Below are 18,038 nucleotides of genomic sequence, written 5' to 3' on the forward strand. Positions count from 1 at the left end.
TGTCGAGCGAGTCCTAAACATAATTAGGTCATCCATGTCATTATAAATAGATGAAGATCTTGCTTATCCATATTATTTATCGAGCCTACGTGAAAAGAAATCTACTTTGACGAAGCTAAAGAAAACTAGAAACTGGGGGGGGGGAATTAAGGAAAGAAAACTCACACTAAAAAGATGCATTGGTAGCACATTATCAAGAATTGTTCCCTTTTCTCAATTGTAGGCTTTTCAGAATTGCTTCAGAACTTGAGTACAAAGGCAAGTAACGCTACAGCTTTGGTAGTCCATCACTGACAATATATGATGAATGTTGTCCCATATAAAAGAGGGCAGCAAATAATGTGATTGATTTACTCTAGTTTCCCATTTTTTTATCCGAGTGGATTTTTGTATTAATTTGAACCTCTACGAAATCAACGCGCCATTTTTAAACAGCGTATGGTAGGCCTACGTCATGCAGAAGTTGAACTTAAAAAATACCTATAAAACCAGTTAACAAATCAACTCTAAGTATAACTTCCTGTTTCCCTCCTTCAATGTTAATCAATCCAACTCATCGAAACTTTATCCAGTGACAAGAGAGTATAATATATTGTTGGGTTTTCCAAAATTAACTGAATATTTCAATACCTTTTTGTATAATAGATTTCTGTGCATGGCTATTTCTCTACAGCCTGTCAGCTTCTTTCTACTATACAGACAATCCAAACCCTCACACTTTGATGGATGTATGTTAATAATAATGCTGTATACAAAATCACATCTTTAATCATTCAACCCTCACACAAAAATTCCCCTTGACTCTTTTGAAAAAGAAATAGAAAAAAATACATCAAAAATTATTTGACAAGCGTTTCTTTTTTTTTAAAGCTGTGTTCCAGAAACGCTTTGAATCGAAAGGGGGTCGGTCACAAAAAAAACCACCGCGAACACATCAGAGGTTGTTTCATTTTTTTTTTTCAACCCAACAATGGCGAGCCTTGTATTGGTCTATACTTTGTGTTGCATTCTAACAGTTGACAATGAGCTTAGCTTGAGTTCAGTTATTCTGGTTTTTATGTTTTGAATGCACACGTCATGAGGTTGTCATATAGGTATGGCAGCCATTGATGGAACTCGCTTGGGGCAACTTGTTTGCCAACATTGTGTAAATCGTTAAGTTTTGTGTGAAGCTATACGGAACAGTATGAGTTGAGCTTATACAACATTTCAGCTTGATATCTACGCTGTATGCGTATACGGGGCAAGTGTATGCGTTTTTGTGTCCTGCATAACGCCTTAGGACGTTGTAAAGGTGTCGATGAGACCAGCCTAAGGCAGGGCGCCTCACCATCATGTAATAACATGAAATGATGAGAGTCCAATAAGAGAGTTGTCAAACTGTAGAAACCCAGGGGGTTTGGGGGATGTTCCACATCATCTGACATCACACATGTTTTTATGAACAATAGTTGCGCTTCAACAGTCGGTATTGAACGCGAATTCCTCACGAACAAGAGACGTGTGATTCCCTTTGCCCCTTGCTCTATGCTTTGCCTAACTCGTAGAGCGATATGAATACTAAGAGCCACAATACAAGAGTCCAATATAGTGTGAATGAACTTGACCTTTGCCCCTTGCTCTATGTTTTGCCTAACTCGCAGAGCGATATGAATACTAAGAGCCACAATACAAGAGTCCAATATAGTGTGAATGAACTTGACCTTTGCCCCTTGCTCTATGTTTTGCCTAACTCGCAGAGCGATATGAATACTAAGAGCCACAGTACAAGAGTCCAATATAGTGTGAATGAACTTGACCTATCGTACTGATAACCGAACGACCATGTAACCTCACAGAGCCTGGACTTTCTGAAGACATGATAAGTGTCATTTCTATAGTTCCCAGCTCAGTGAGGAAGTGAGCACATACAACCATGTGGTGATTGCACTGTCTGATATTTATCATCTTTTGATCATGGAGAAAAGGGCCAGATATCTAAACGTGTACATCTGATTTTTTTTAGAACTCTCGAATTCATGTGAATGAGAAACGATGACCATTGACATATTAATGCCAGAAAGGCTCTGGAATGTACAATGTCTTTATTGATGTAATCGAAGGTGGTTTTAATTGTCTGTGAACTTGACCTAGTGTCATCCGGGTGATATAGCTAGAAGTCCTTAATACCGACAACCTGTTCAGCGGCACTGACCAGACTGGTATTGGCACCCTTATTTACTTCCCAAACCTTCAAGATTCTCGATATGTAGCTGTTTTGAGATTGCAGCCGTTGCTCCTGTCGTGTTTCCCGCCCCTTTCTCTCTGTTTCCCGCTACCTCTATAAAGCATCTTTACATTTTGATCGGATCGTGTCAAGCCAGCCAAGCTGTACCTAATTGTTTGGAACGGTCAAGGTTCTACGCGTCGAGTCATCATCAAGCTTAATAGACTACCGTGATCGTTGTAATCACTGCATGGGCTAATCAGTTTCGCTTCCACTCATGTGTGTGTGTATACCTCCCGAATTATCACTGCCGCTTATCAAACCATGCACCACTTTTTACATCATGTCTACTCTTCATCTCTAGTAGTTTATACAGAATAATAATTATAATAAAACTCAAGGGCCCTGAGTTATTCATGTTTCAAACATCTTGTTGACTTAATTATATCACCCAAAATAGTGTCACCTCATCACGGCCGGGAGACTGTCGTGTTTTTCTTGCCAGTCTAACCCTTTCGTCATTATTCATAAACATCTTCATGCTACGCAGCCATCTTGTGTTTTTCACGTGACCAAACCGAGGACAAGAAGAGCGAGACATAGCCCAGCCCTTATTTATTGTACTAAACATAAACTACAGTAAATGGCACACATGGCTGCCGAACAGTCTTTTAAACCTTCCACGGCGAACACTCATTATCAATCAGTATTTTGTGTTTAAAGACAGTGATATTTTTGTAAGCAACTGCAAAGAACCACAACATCCTTGTCCCGATAACATGAAACCCAACTATCCCTTCACTACGAGTTTATCCCCTCTGTACACTTCACATGTTAGGGTTGATACCCGAGCCATCAGCATCAACGTCCCGGTCTGTGATGAAGCGTATCGCTAAGGTCCTTGTGACGGAGACTAAAACCAAGTCAACAGAGGTTTGGAGGAGCGACAAACTACCTTCTTTAACTCCCCACCTGCCCTCTTGGGACCTTTAGTGCTTTTCACTAGACGTGTGGAGTGATATCGACACATAAAATGTACACCTTTGTTTTGAATGTTGGAAAAAAAAAGTGGATGCCTACGTGATGTCATGAATAAGCCATTTATGGCTACGACTTCATTGAGCCAATTCCACTCAGAAATAGACGAAATGGTATTTCTAAATTATAGATTCATCTGTGCAAATCAAACACTTTCATAATGTAACAGTTAAGCCTTTAAGTGGTAAGGCATGCCACTAATGGTGGACTAGGTGGGCTAGTTTAAACTTCACGATGCATTTCATTTGGTCAAAACAAAATGAAATCATAAAATTTGAGAGGAAACCAAAATTAGTATCGAGAAAAACCTTATAAAAATGTGTGTTATTATTCCACATGGGATTCGCCTGAGAAAACCCACGTGTTACTGAACTTCTAACGATGCAAAAGGGATGGCCAAATGCCTTATTAACGTGGGAAGTACGCACACGGGTCAGTAAGCAATCTCTACATAGCGCGCTTGCCGTGAATTACACACCGCTCGAGTACAGTTTCTGAAAAGTCCACGGTATATTTGAGCAAGGGGACTTTTGAAATGAAATCGATGGGGGCAAGAGCTCTTTTTATGGGGTCAGTCAACGCTGTGCTTGCCGCTGCGGTTCGTTGCAAGAAACACATTTCGGACTTTTTTTTTTTAAATTGAAGTACCGTGGAGTTTGCGAGGCGTGAGTGTGAATTATGACCGCAGCTTTTCAGTATTGAAAAGAAGGCTTTGTTCACTTGCTTATACAAACAACAAAAACCAAATTTTCCCTTTTTTTTCTTTAAGTTTTATTACAAAAGATTGTGTGCGATATTCAAACGACAAAAAAATATAATAATTAGATACATTGTGTTTGGAGGGTTTTAAAAACCAGGATCCATTGATATGGGTTTTGTCTAAAATCTTGGCCTGCATGAAAAGATAGCGTCACGGTGTGGGAAACCGCGAATCGAAAAGCTGAACTCTGGTGAAAAAATGGGTTATAAATGGGGGGTCGTAAAGACTGACAATGACCGTCACCCATCCTACCCTTTGCTGATAATATGGGTGTACTTTTGTGTCCTCATCAGTGGGATTTGAGTTTAGCGATGTGTCAAATTCACAGTAGGACGTAGTTTATTATCAATGTTGGTGAAGCGAGATTGACTATGTTTGTCTTTCACACTTCGCTACAGTGACCAACAAACAGCACGCGTGTGCCTGACGGTACACACGCTGCGCACCCCCCGTTGCTCAGGCACTTGCAAGCAAACTGGCAACCCACCATCAGAATCCTTACTCTAAAATGATCTGTATTTAGTTGGGGTTAGATCATGCAGGGAAAAGCTGCACTTTCCTTTACGCTGTGCTGTTTCTGTGATAGTTTTACGCCCAAAGTAGAACACAATTGTTAAAATGTTCAGCTTATTTTAGTGAGTGGGAATAACGGGTCGATGGTTTCACGTGTTGTGGTATTTTAAAGCCAACTTTCAACATGAGTAGACAATGTACGCATGTTTATCAATCTAGTAAATTGCGTTTTTCCTTTGTTCTCACATTGTTTGCTTTTCTAGAGACGTTCCCATTGGTTTTGCACACAAAAGTAAAGCGAGGACGTCCTCGATCTGTCAAACACAAAGATCCCATTTTAGTGTTAAATACAGTCCTCTTTGGTAACGGGTAGACATGCTCCCACACATACACACGCGCCATTGTACCGTGAAATAACAAACCAGGAAAACTGAACACAAAATGAAATAGCCGTCTTCAAACCACAGATGAGCTTTCTCTCTTCGACCAATCTTTGTATCACGTCAAAACCCGACAGTTTTTTCCGCCTTGTTAACGCTGGATTTACCATACTCAACTCGAGTTTGAAATGAAATTAAGAAATATCATCAATTTCGCAAATCAAAACGACAGAAAAAAATTAGCCCAAAGAAAAACATACAACAGCCCGAGGCTGTTGATAAAAAAACAAGGTACAATGCATCAAAGATTTTATTTGCCGGTGTGCGAAGACAGCTAGGATGTAGTGAAGAGCAGTCGGCGTCTGGCCAAAAAGAGCAACGGCACTTGCCCATTACTCTATCCTTAACGATTCTATGCTGAAATAACACTGGCCAGAGAGATACACCAAGCTATTGTCAGCCAGTGATTCGACCGATCACTCTGGCCGGCAACTACACAATCACAGTCAGAGGCCGGAGCTGGCTCACAGGCAGAGGAACCAATGAGCTGGAAATAATCATAATCATATTTTCTAAAACTCCGCTAAATGACAGGTAATCGAAGCATGGAGAGTCAAACACCTCGCGATGTGCACTTTGTGTGTGTAGTTTGCGATCGGCGGTTTGTGAATCTAAAACAGAGGTAAAGACACTGGGGCCTATGCCGCCTGTGGGGGAGCAGAGAGAATCAAGAACTTCAAACTCACCTTAAGAGTTGAAATGAGGTTTCAATGAGTGACTTGAAAGGTAGGAAGGGTCCATTGACCTATAGGTCGGATACCCTGTGTGTTTCGTACAATGGGGAATCACAATTCGCACGAAGAACCAGTCTATTTTCAACTCCAATCTCAAAGTTACATGTCGTGTTTTACTTTGGGACGCCTGCAAAGAGGAACAATCTCATAAGCTGAAAACAGAATATGCTTTACAGTACTTTGTTTCTGCTAAGGACAAGGACACAATTTTAGCGAAGTAGTCATATTATATACATGTCGGGATATTTTGGCTTGTAACCTGATCATCTGCTTAGCCTAAGTTTACTATGCTTAGCAATTATATGAGTATAGCCGGCTCAATGACACCGGTCTCCAATGTGAAGTGCCATCAACGCTTACGATTTGTCCAGGTCCGCATAGTACAACATCCTCTGATTATGACATATCATCTCAAATCAGTCCACAGTTGAAAGCCCTTGGTGTCATCACCATCATCATCATCTCATCTACTCCATCCAACAAGATGCTCTTTCAATAATAGAACAAAAGAGCAGATAAACTTCACTGCGAGAGGTCAGCCAAGGTATTGATTGGAAACACGAGAATCGGACCTGCTTCCCCTCTCAGCGTGTTTCCTTCTCACACTCACGCCGTGGTTTGTCTTCACTGACCAGGCGATCGAGCGAGCCTCGACTCTGGACCCATCGTGAAATCCTGTAACTTCCCGTGAGGTCGACTTACATAAACGACGGCTGGCAAAAACAGAAGAGGCGCGGAGTTTTGGCGGGAAATCCGAGTCACTTTTGAAGAAATACTATCCTAGAAGGATAGTCCGGACGAAGCGGATGGCGTGTGCCTTTGTTGTTAGTTTTGTAATCATAAAAAATCACTTATACATACGTATCGATCTTCAAAACAATGCATTATTGCCAAGAAATAATTTGGTTTAGAAACTGAGTAAGGGACAAAAATCACCTTAACAAAACCAAGTGGCGCACGGGACGTTTTGGTGGTAAATTTTGAAGTGGCACGTGTCTGCATTAACCGTACTGTGTGTTTTAAAAGCATTCTTCGGCACCGTGCATAACTACTATCGGTCATTACGCATTGTGAAACATCACAACTCCTGAGAAGTATGCAGCATCGAGATTTCGTTTTCACAACGGGTTCAAACAAACAAACAAACAAACAAACAAACAAACAAACAAACAAACAAACAAACAAACAAACAATGAAACAAACAAACAAACAAACAAACAAACAAACAAACAAACAAACAAACAAACAAACAAACAAACAAACAAACAAACAAACAAACAAACAAACAAACAAACAAACAAACAAACAAACAAACAAACAAACAAACAAACAAACAAAACGAATAAACTGCACATTGTGTTTTGTTGTTGTTTTTCTTTCATCTTGTTTTTCTCCCGGTGTGATTCTGATTACTTCCCGTTTTTTTCCCCCCAGTTTGATGTGAATGTTTGGGACGATTGAGGCCTGGTCTCACAAATCAATTCCCAATTGATTGTAATAACGTCATTTCACTATGTATCAGCCAGAACTGGGAAAGGGAAGCATCATTCATATTCATTTATGCCCGACTTGGTGAAACTAGACAGCGGGATATCGTGTGAACGAACAGATGGATTGGTCCAGCACTATTCAAATTCATGTTATTCTGGGCAAAAGGGCATTCGTATGTAAATTTGGGTTTAATTGGTAGAATTTGTGAAACGCTTAGGTGTTGTACATTATAAGGAAAAAATTTAACTATAGGGTTACGCCAGGTGGGCAAAAGCCCTGCTCGGTTTTTACGCACCGGAGTTTACCGGGTTGACTTAACGTGAAGCGTATGGAACAACACACGGTTCGGGCCGGTTATTTCGTTTCTCACACAAGGGTTGTGAGAGATGTAAACCGGTGGAATATAAGGTGTTATCTCGTGTGATCCATGGTCAGAAACTGACGATTTACAGAATTTTGTTTGGGAAAAATATCTCTGGTTTTACATTTTGACTGAGTGACCTAAAACTCCGCGTGTGTTACATTATTGTGACGTCACGTTTGAACGTCTCTGTCTGCATGATGAACCACGTCGTATATATTTAGAACAAGTCAAACCGAAAACCAATAACATTGTCTAAAGACAACAATTTAAACAAACTGTCTTATTATATAAAGTGCGACTATTTAGTGTTCATAGAATAGCGTTGTCACAACTGATTGAGATCGGCCGGTACCTTTAACGGGGTATCCGTTTCGCAAGGGATTTTAAAGGAAAGCAGACACGAACCAACCTTCGTGTTGATAGATTGGGAAGTACATGAAATGAGTGTATGACATAACCGTGGTCATGTCCTTCGGTGGGGGGAAACGTACGATCGACGTGCCGTCATAACACGTCTTGGGGCCGTCTGTTATCGTATTAGTGACTCCCGCAACCCCGGGCCAAAATTCATGAGTGATTACTCTGCCTGCGAGCGGCAACATTCAATCATGTGCACCATTTGATTAAAATTTTGCTCATTTTGTTTTAGAATAATGTACGCAGGGTTGGATAAATAGTGCTGCCATGTTCATGGGTTTTGTCTTCTGGTTTGATTGACATGTATTGAGATCCGTGTTGATTAGGTTGTGAGTCAAGTTCGCTTTCTGGTGTCGATTTGGGAATTCATTTCGGTCGCCATTTTGTTTTATTGGTGGACGCAGCAGACTGTTTGCACTGAGGATGATGTTGCTGTTTGCCTAATGTTCCACTGGCGATTATAAACATTGAACAGATTTCATGTGTTTTTCTGAGCTGGGTATAATGTCACATGAGAGTTGAGGCAGTGATTCAGGAAAGCGCCCTCTTGGTTCAGAAATGACCATCACAACACCCTGTCCTCGCTTGAGTTGTACTTCAGTCATGAGCAAGTCTTATCTTGTCCCATTTTAACATCCAGTGGGCACACAATATGACAGATATCGTCTGCCTCAATTGCCAACTCGTCACGGAGGATGCAACATACCCCGCGCGGCGCTCGCCCAAGGGCCAAATCCCAGACGGATAACACACAGAAGTAACATAGGAGTTTGAGTTTGATGAGCGCTTTGTAGCCCAAAGGTGCTACGCTTGGCTGCACCTCCTGACTTCAAAACACCGTAGGGGTGACAAACAGCGGAACGTGTAGCCCCTAGAAAGGATGGGGTCTGGGGAGATTTAAGATGGGAAATGCTTGTCACAGGCCACATGATTTGAAGGGTTCATTGGGTGTAGGGTGTTAGAGAAATACACAGTCAATGCATCGTCGCTTGTATGCATCAAAGCAGTGTCAATGCATCGTCGCTTGTATGCATCAAAGCAGTGCCATTGGAATCTTAACAGATAGTTTATTTGATCTCAGATTAAATGGCATATGTCACCATTAAATGTAAAACAACAATAGTAAACCCAAGATTTCTGGGGTGGATTTCACAAAGAGTTGGGACTAGTCTTATCTCGAGTTAGGACCAGTTACTCGTCCTAACTTACGACTATCCATGCAGTTTGTATATCTCCTAGGACTAGTCCTAAGTTAGGACTAGTCCTAATTCTTTGTGAAATCGACCCCTGATTTCATAACAGACCACAGATCGCAGATAGGTCCCATGCAAAACGAGAAAGTAAGATTAAACTAGCAAAACTTCTGAAGCTCTTTTCTGCACTTGATACCTTTTCCTTTTTTCTGCTAAAAAAAACCGTTTTCTTCTCTTCAAGAATTCTAAGTCAACATTCTTGAAACATTGAGCTGAAGTACAGTGGATCCAAATAATATTGAGTCATTTTTTTCTTATGTTCTCGTGTCAACAATCATATCACACACAATGAATCGTTCACTTAAAAGGTGGTTTCGTAGACAACAAATTGTTGCAATGATTTTCCCAGCATCATGCTTGAACGTTCTTGCACTTTTTGTTAAACTTCAGGTGCCCGTTACTCCGAAGTAAAGCGTGAGTAGCGCATCCTGCATCTCGCTTTGTTTCCGGGGTTCCAAATGGATTGCGAGGCCGACGGTCGAGCAACGTGGCTTGTTTTATTATAGTGATAGAATACAGGCAAGGAGATTGAGGTAGCTCAATCAATGGTTTGTGAATAGAAGGGAGTGTGAGATGGGAGTACACTTGGATACGCTAACTGATCATGCCATGGAGTCAAGGTTAACATGTAATTAGACGAGAGGTAGAGACTGAGGGAGTCATGACGAACAATCAATTTATGCATCAAGGCGTATCGCTGATTTATGACAGCATCGTTGGGCAAACTAGCGTGTACGGAACAACTCAAGGATGATAGTAAACGGTGGGACTAAAACAATTTGTATGTCTTTGGAAGTATTTGTATGGTGGGAGAGAACCATTCTTTGATTAATGAGATGGAAATTTATGTATTTTGTGAACTCCGGGACTCGATTCGTTATTGTATAATTTATTCACTTTGTTGTCGTAACAAAGCAATTTGAACTCGACATTGTAACCTCGTCTTTGTTCTAACGCAACAGCAGGCAGGGAGTTATTATGCTAAGTGAAACAACCGAGAATATCGTTCTGTGAAACAGTTTGAATTAGAAACAATGAGAGAGAAAAAACTAAATTATAATTCACTTTTGATGATAAAGTGTCGCATTGTCCACGATGGCAGAGTCAAGTTTTGGATAAAGTATGAAATGAAAGACTTACCTTCAACTAATGACGTAAAGAGCGTAACATTAGCGGCTTTTCTCCTTCCAGCGGGTAGGTTCAAACCAATTTTTTCTAGTCTTTCTCTCAGATATCTTCCTCCGTTCTTAGATTTTGCCCTGTGTGGTAAAACAAACAAATATAAATACATCAAACAGTGTCAGATAAATTAGTTCAGCACAAACAATAGTATTCTTAATTGCACAGACTTCCAATTACGCCTTCAGAGGTGATGTCAACAGAGGGCGCTTTAAATGTAAACATTCTTATTAAGTATTGGGATTAACTATAAGGTGACGAAGGCAGGGGACAATAAGACGAGAATATCAAGGGATATCCGATGAAGATATGGAGTGGATATATGGAGCAGGAAATCTAAAGTGAAGACTGAGATGGTTACTGAAGATAACGGGATAAGAAAACAAACTGAGATGAGGACGGTTAGAATGAAAACGTGAGCAGGTGTCTGTGGCTATCCAGTCATCCTCAGGAAAATTCGATCAGGACGTTGATGATGCAGGCCGGACTAAGATGATGAGTGTGTTTCGGAGAGGGTCTACAGGGAGGCAGGGGGAAAAAGAGATACATCAGTAATGTCAACCAAGCAGCGACAGGTGCTGGTGACCGTAGCCAGACGGTGGGTGCCGGAAGCTACCCGATCAGATTGACAACAAGTGATGCATCTCCTCTACTCGGCCAATGGTCTTGAGTACACTGTAAAGGTGAAGCTGTACGATTAACGGGATATCATCCAACTTATCAATCATTCTTCCTTTTCCTTCTCTCTCTGCTTCTTGTTTTGTTTTCTTCTCCAACCTCCTTCTCTCATGTACTTACCCACCTCAAGGGGGTAACGGTTTTATTCTACACTGGCACCCACAGGCAATGGAGTCCAGTGAATACACGGGATCAGGATACGCTAGTCTCGATATTGATACCCTTTTTGGATTTGTTGATAATCCCGTTTAATTACAAGAACGATGATTTATTTCTGATTGTAGATCCGGCGTGGATCCGGGACAGACAAAAGTTGGAAGATTAGACGTGCGTGAATATTGAAATACTGCCCTTGCCGAATGGATGGGAGGAAGGGGAGACGGGGACTAGACTGACATGTGACGAGGGATACTGAAGATGGATGTGATATTGGAGCGAGGACAGAAGGAAAATGGAGAGGAGGGTTGTGACATCAGAAGATGGGTGTCAAAGACGACCCAAGGGACACAGAAGATTATTGAAAAGATTGATGTGGAGTTGGGTCAACAGGAAGACAGCTATGCAGCGACCGACGAACAGACAAATCAGAGGGGTATGGTACCGTGACAGTCCAAAAATGGCGACAAATAGCTCGACGGAGAAACAGATGTAAAGCGTGTCGTAAAATTAGATCTAAATTCAAGTTCACCTTTTCTACAGCAACTTATGTGTTTAATTTATAACGACGAAACAGAAACCTGCATGACACGCAATCCTTACGCCACTTCCACGACAATAGATAATACACACATCTTGCTGTCACACTACTTCACTGTCTACAATTAAAAGCAATTGAGAAAATTATTTGAATAACTTTGACGGTCTTTTACGAAACTTGACCCTGTTTTGGTGTGCTGCTGATAATGCAAATAGCTACTTGGTAAAGAACTATTCATAACAGTATAAAGTGTGAACCATGGATAACATTAAATATGTAAAGAAGGTGAAGACAGAGACATTGGAAGATCAACGACCGACCATTCTCAATGAGTAAGTACAGGTCAAGAAATTACCCTTCAAACATGGCCGACCGTTCAACCTCAAAAACCCGTTCTGTCCAACATTGAAAGCCCAATTACAAGATGAGAGAAGTGTGGTCCCACCAGACACCCTCCCCCGCCATTGAGTCCCCAATCTAGAGCTTGATTCATCTCCAAGGGTAATTCAACATGACTTGTGTGATGTTAGATTACAGACGAAGGGGTGAAGTTAGCGACGCCATGGTGCGGGATTGTTCTCGCTACCCGAGCAGTAATTCAACAGTTACATGGGTTGGGTCTAAATCGCAGGGGGTGTTTGGAATCTAAACGGCTCACGTCACCGCTAATTTGGATGAGACTTTGCATAGACGGAGGCCAAGTACTTCAATTCCAATACCCAATTGTCGAATGCTTACACTACGACTGAAGACCATGAAAGTCCAGAGGCTAGCAACAAGGGATCGCTTTTTTTTGTTTTACTTGCAAAGCGCCCTCTGGTGGTAGGTTATTTTGTCTGGTTTCTCATCCGGCTGTATGGGTGTCTTGTAAATATTCTGAGACCATGAAAACAATTGTTTGAGATAATGTGCCTGGTGGAGTGGCTCATCCTAATTATACTTTCTGATGATGGGATGCTGACGTAGTAATTGGCGTTAATTTGTAAAAGAGGCCGCCCTGACAGCTAGTCTATGCCTTTACATTCCAGGATCATCCTCCGAACCACAGAGGTACGAATAACGACGAGATTCTGACTAAAACCAACTCGAAATCAACCAGGAAATTGAGAATAGTCAAGAAGCTTTTGATAAGATACACCTGGATAGTTGTCATTCCAGTCGTCTTCAAGAATCCTTCAATTACATGGCATGAGAAACAGAGACCTACACTCGAAGGTCACGAAACAAACGACTGATTAAACGGCTGATTGAAGTGAACAAGAACAAGAAAGACACAAAACATACTTGAACAGTAACTTTAGAATACACTAACCTTTTTAAGAAAGCTCTGTATTATTAGTTGAATTTGTAACAGGTAATATTTTATTTTAGCCAAGCAGCAAGATGAATTCGTATCAATGTATGTAACTACCCATCATAACTTCGCAACACATGACAAAGTGCATAATCTCATGTTTGAATGATACATTGGTTTCTGAGGGAGAAACCATTTTATCTATAGGGAAAGTACTTCTGAAATGCAAGTTCACGCCAAGTTAATCGTTTTACCGCATTTTAAACATACTTTTATTTGAACAGATATAAAGATGTGTGGCAATGGTTAGCATTACTGAATTTATCTTTGGATGTTGAGTTGTCAGAAACAATTGTACATCTCTTCACATCACCGTTGGTTCCTCTATGGTTTACCAATTGATGAATGGTTTTCGTGTGTATCCATACATAGCGTAAATGTAGTTCTGTCATAGCGGGCATTGGCCCATGCGTTGTACCGTAGTGTTAACGACCCCTTAGCTACCGCATCTTGGACGGGTTGTAGCGCTGTTTACACAGATGTGGTGCATGACACGAAGACTGGAGTAAGTGACAAAAAACCCTACTCCCCAGGCCCCTAGTGAGCTCCAAATTCCTGGCCGGTAGGGGTTCCCTCCGATCGTAGAGCAGCTCCTAACGTCTGATACCATCACTGTCAATCGACAGTGGCGTGCCTCTCTTTCCTTGACCGGGGCTTGAGATCAAATCTCAGGCAGGGTGGCTTCCCGCTGCTCGGTAATTGGGAGGTGAGGGCATGAAACAAGTGATACAGTGTACCACACTCCACTCCATACATTCTAAAACTGAATTCCTTGGGTATAAATGGATATTGAATTCAAGATCTAGTCCTATTTAATGGAAAGCTCAATGTGATTAAATCAAAGCTTCTACATCTAGGAACCAACAAAAATTCAGCCTGACAAGAGTCAGTTTGACATAATAAATTACTCTCTGTTTCTCTCCTTGCATTCACGCTGTGTTAAAACAAACTACATTGAATGCAAACATCTGAAGTAGAGGTTAGGGCTAGGGGTGATGTATGTCATACCACTGGATGTTGTTCACAAGATCAAGACATCAACTATGCTCAGAGGATGGAATCTTACACTAAAATCATCTAGAAGTTGACATAAATATAAACAGGGAGGTTTACACCCGACCTGTCCCCTAAATGATATTATCCAGCGTAAGCCACAACCACGGGATACCGAAATCCAGAGATGCAATTATCCATATCCGCCCTCCAGGGGAAAACCTTACACAGTTTAAAATAAAATACGTCCCTTAAATAGAAGGTATGTCTGAAACAATACCAGAACAGGTGTATAGCAGTCTGGGTTACGGACCAACAGGTGAAGTTAAAACGATTGGAAGGTAGGGTCGGATGGCGAGTCCGAGATTTGACAGGTCATACCTGTCGGTCAAGGACCTCTATATGTGACGGACTAAGACGGGATAGTTGTAGTCTTCGTGACCGCCACGAGCGCCTGACCTATCAGTCGTCGTTTGGGTTCACTTTACTAACCCGAGAACCTATAAACCTCTCGCTTACCGAAAGAGGAACCATTAACTATCTTGTCAATTATGCTTCATACCCATTTAATCACCGTACAATCATGTTGTTTTGCGTCCTTACAACCACGTGTAACCAAACCGAGGCCAGCTGGAGTTTTTCATTAAAAGGTGTACCCAATTCAAAACTTGCCTAATTAAAACAACTCAACAGAAAACCACACAATTTGAATAAGTAACCGAGAAAATGTGGGTGTAAACACCTTTCATTCGAGACGTTTTAAGAACTACTCTTGATTGTTTTCAGACACCCCCACGTTGGTTACCTAATACCAGACAAACACACCGTCAACTGCCGATGTGATTTGTGTTACACCACACCCTCAATTATAAAACCTGAGCCAGACTATTTGTTCTAAATACTTAACTGACATCAATCATCGAACGTGTGTGCATCAGCACTTCCTTTATTCGGGTCATTGACCGCAAACACAGCGTCAGCAGTTTGAAAACTTGCGATGACCGATTGAATAATTGAGCGCGTACAAATGTCAGAGTGGAAAATGTATTCAATCCAAATATGTTGTGACAGTTAGAATTATATTGAAGGATTAGACGTTTCTTTGGAGAGGTCGTTAAGATCCGTTGGGTCAGTTCACAAAACGGTATACAGACCGCGGTCGTATCTCACTTGAACCAAAATAAGACATAGAAAGTGTCAGAGATCTTCAACTTGTGAAGTCTTTTTTGTCTTGAGCAAATCATAATGTGTGTAGGAAGGTACGAAATGTTTCACCACTTTGATAAAGTACGAAGTAGATTGGTGGACTTGAGTTTTGTTATAGATGAACGGTAACTTTACATTCGACATTGGTCTTGTGGACAAGTTAATAATATACCCATTAATGGTAGACAGACTCCCTCTTTACTTCCAGCCTCGCTGTGGTTGTGTGTACTGTCTATGCATGAAACAAAATGGCTTCAACATGATTAATCAAAGGTCTATGAAGCAAGGTCCTTATTCTTTATGTTGTTCACAAACCCTCTCCCGATATGGAGCTTGTAATGTGAGCCACACCTTCAGCGGGACAAGGGTGGCACGGCTCCGCTAAACTTAACTAACTATGGCAGAACCAAATCACTTGCTGAGTGAGTCTCAATGAACCAGGCCCTTCACTAGCCCGTAGACGCCCACTCGGGAAGCCTTCTCGTGTATCGCGATGGCCAAGTTCCTTAGAATTCCTTGAGAAGGAGACTAACTCACAACGCCTTGTATACGTATAAATACTTCCACGTGTTATTATTGGAACTGACTGGGAAGATTGCTTGACCTTCAATGACCTCGAAACACGGATTGTGAGCAAGCTTTCATTTATGGAACTGCTAAAAGATTGAGATTTGACTGAAATGAAAATATCTGTCGGATGATGACACACCGACTTAGGAGTTTTTTTTAGCGAAGCACTATTCCTTGAACACAGTCTTTATTAAAAAATGATGTACCTACCATACGAATTCTTTAGTGGTGTTTTAATTGAATGGTAACATTTCAAGTGATGGTAAAGTACTTCTTGGTTGTTGCGGTTCGCGGGTAATTGAAACTCGCACCGCAAGTTTTAACTCTAAAGTCCGGCCTAGAACCTAGGCTTCCCCATCGGGAAAAAATTTAAGTCCGCGCGACGCGTATAATAGTTTACCAAGAAAAGGTGTATAAATTAATCATACGTGTTGACTGGCTAAAACTTGTCTGGTGGCTGACCCGAGCACGAGGAAACTCATCTTCAACCGATGAGGGAAATATCCGGTGACCGGACTATTCGCAATCATAACTCTAGATTTAGGTGATATTAACAATCAATTGGTTTAAACAAGCACAAGGTGTTGTTAAATAAAGTAAAAGCAACTGCTACTGTCCTGTTCTACCTTAATGTCATTCCGATAATTTTAAACGAAGATACCGAATCGCAATGGCACACAACTGGTGCTAATTACTGTCGTTGTGAAATCTCCAACAAACAATTAACTCCCTGATTGACATTTTATGGCATGACCTACTTAGTTGGGTCACTGCGGCGTAATGGCCTCGTGAATCACGCAAAATGTGAAGGGCACCAGACGGAGAACAATGGCAGAGGGATAGGTCCAGTCAAAACAAACCGTAAAATTCAATTTATACAAATGAGAGAACTCCGACCATCGTTGTCATTGCAAAGCACTTCCTTCCCGCCAATAATTGGATTAAGAGAAGACAAAAGTGTTTGTTAAGAAGTGACACATAGGTCTAGCCTTAATCGTGACCCTTGTGACCCCTTGACAAGTCTGAAGGGACATCTGTCTCACTAAACATTTAAGTGTAGTTTAGTTTACTTGAGTTGATTACATTTATTGCACCAACATCACCATAAAAGGGAAACCCCCGAACAGGCACACAGGCCCACTAAATGGGGACCCTTGATCACAAATACAAAGCAAGCTTAATTTCCTGGGCCAGTGGACAAAATCCATTTCAAAATTCATCTGAAAACTATTTTTGGTTACAATCAATATTATGACGTAATCGCATCATTTACTGACCCAAATCCCTAATAAATTGCAGAATGATAAATGGGAAGTACCCACAAGAGTCGGTGTAAACGGTTATGGCGCTGTTCGTACGACTACCACGAGATCACGTATCATCTAACGTGGACTAGCGAGACTTGAGCAGAACATAGAGTAGCTCTATGAGCAGAACAAGTAGCTGAAAAACACATAACATTTGATTGATTCCACCAATGGGTTCGACAAATGCAATTATCCAATCCCACGGCACTCATAAAATAAATCAAGTCCTGCTCGTAAAAAGGACATGAATGAGTGGACAATCAGCTCATGATCTTTCTGGTGTCGACCTTACGAGGGCACCAAACATTGAGGAAATATATTGGTGGATTGGAGGTGTTTGGCGCAATGGACAATTTGAAGTAACTTTATTAATGTCTGAGGGTATCTTTAAATCACAATATAGTGACGACTGGATATATTAGCCCTGGCATGGACCAGACTTCCAGAGCCAGAACCGAGATAATAAACAACTGCAGTCATTTGAAGCAAAGTATTATCCCTGCTGAAATGGAATTAGATGGCGTCGTTGGTTTGTCCAGACTTGGTGAAGAAGTTTGGGGATGAAATCAGATCGCTCAGCTACGACGCAACCCAAAGATAGGCCTAGTTTAATAAACATGTAAACGTGGTTTCAGAATGTTGGGTGGGGGTGGGGGTGTCAAGGTTCAGGTAGAAACAAATTGAGACATATATACATACATAAACTGTACAGACGTGGACACACCATATATTATGAACAAATTGTGATCATAGACCGCCATAATCGAGCGTCCTTAGTCCAGGTCAAACCAAATTGACTTACGATTGGAAATGTATCTTAATATCATACACGTAAAAA

The 18,038-nt window shown here is 41.2% G+C and overlaps 1 protein-coding gene across 3 annotated transcripts in view; it reads right to left on the reverse strand.

Moving 5' to 3' along the window:
- Window positions 1-18,038, reverse strand: part of LOC139952227 (transcription factor AP-2-epsilon-like) — a 149,219-nt gene that overhangs the window by 9,223 nt on the left and 121,958 nt on the right. For all 3 annotated transcript variants that reach the window (XM_071951291.1, XM_071951288.1, XM_071951289.1), the window contains one exon: window positions 10,357-10,475. In XM_071951291.1, the coding sequence (XP_071807392.1) occupies window positions 10,357-10,475 (119 nt within the window). The remainder of the gene's footprint in view (window positions 1-10,356; window positions 10,476-18,038) is intronic.

The sequence above is a fragment of the Asterias amurensis genome, chromosome 20 (assembly GCF_032118995.1).
Source record: "Asterias amurensis chromosome 20, ASM3211899v1".
Classification (NCBI taxonomy): domain Eukaryota; kingdom Metazoa; phylum Echinodermata; class Asteroidea; order Forcipulatida; family Asteriidae; genus Asterias; species Asterias amurensis.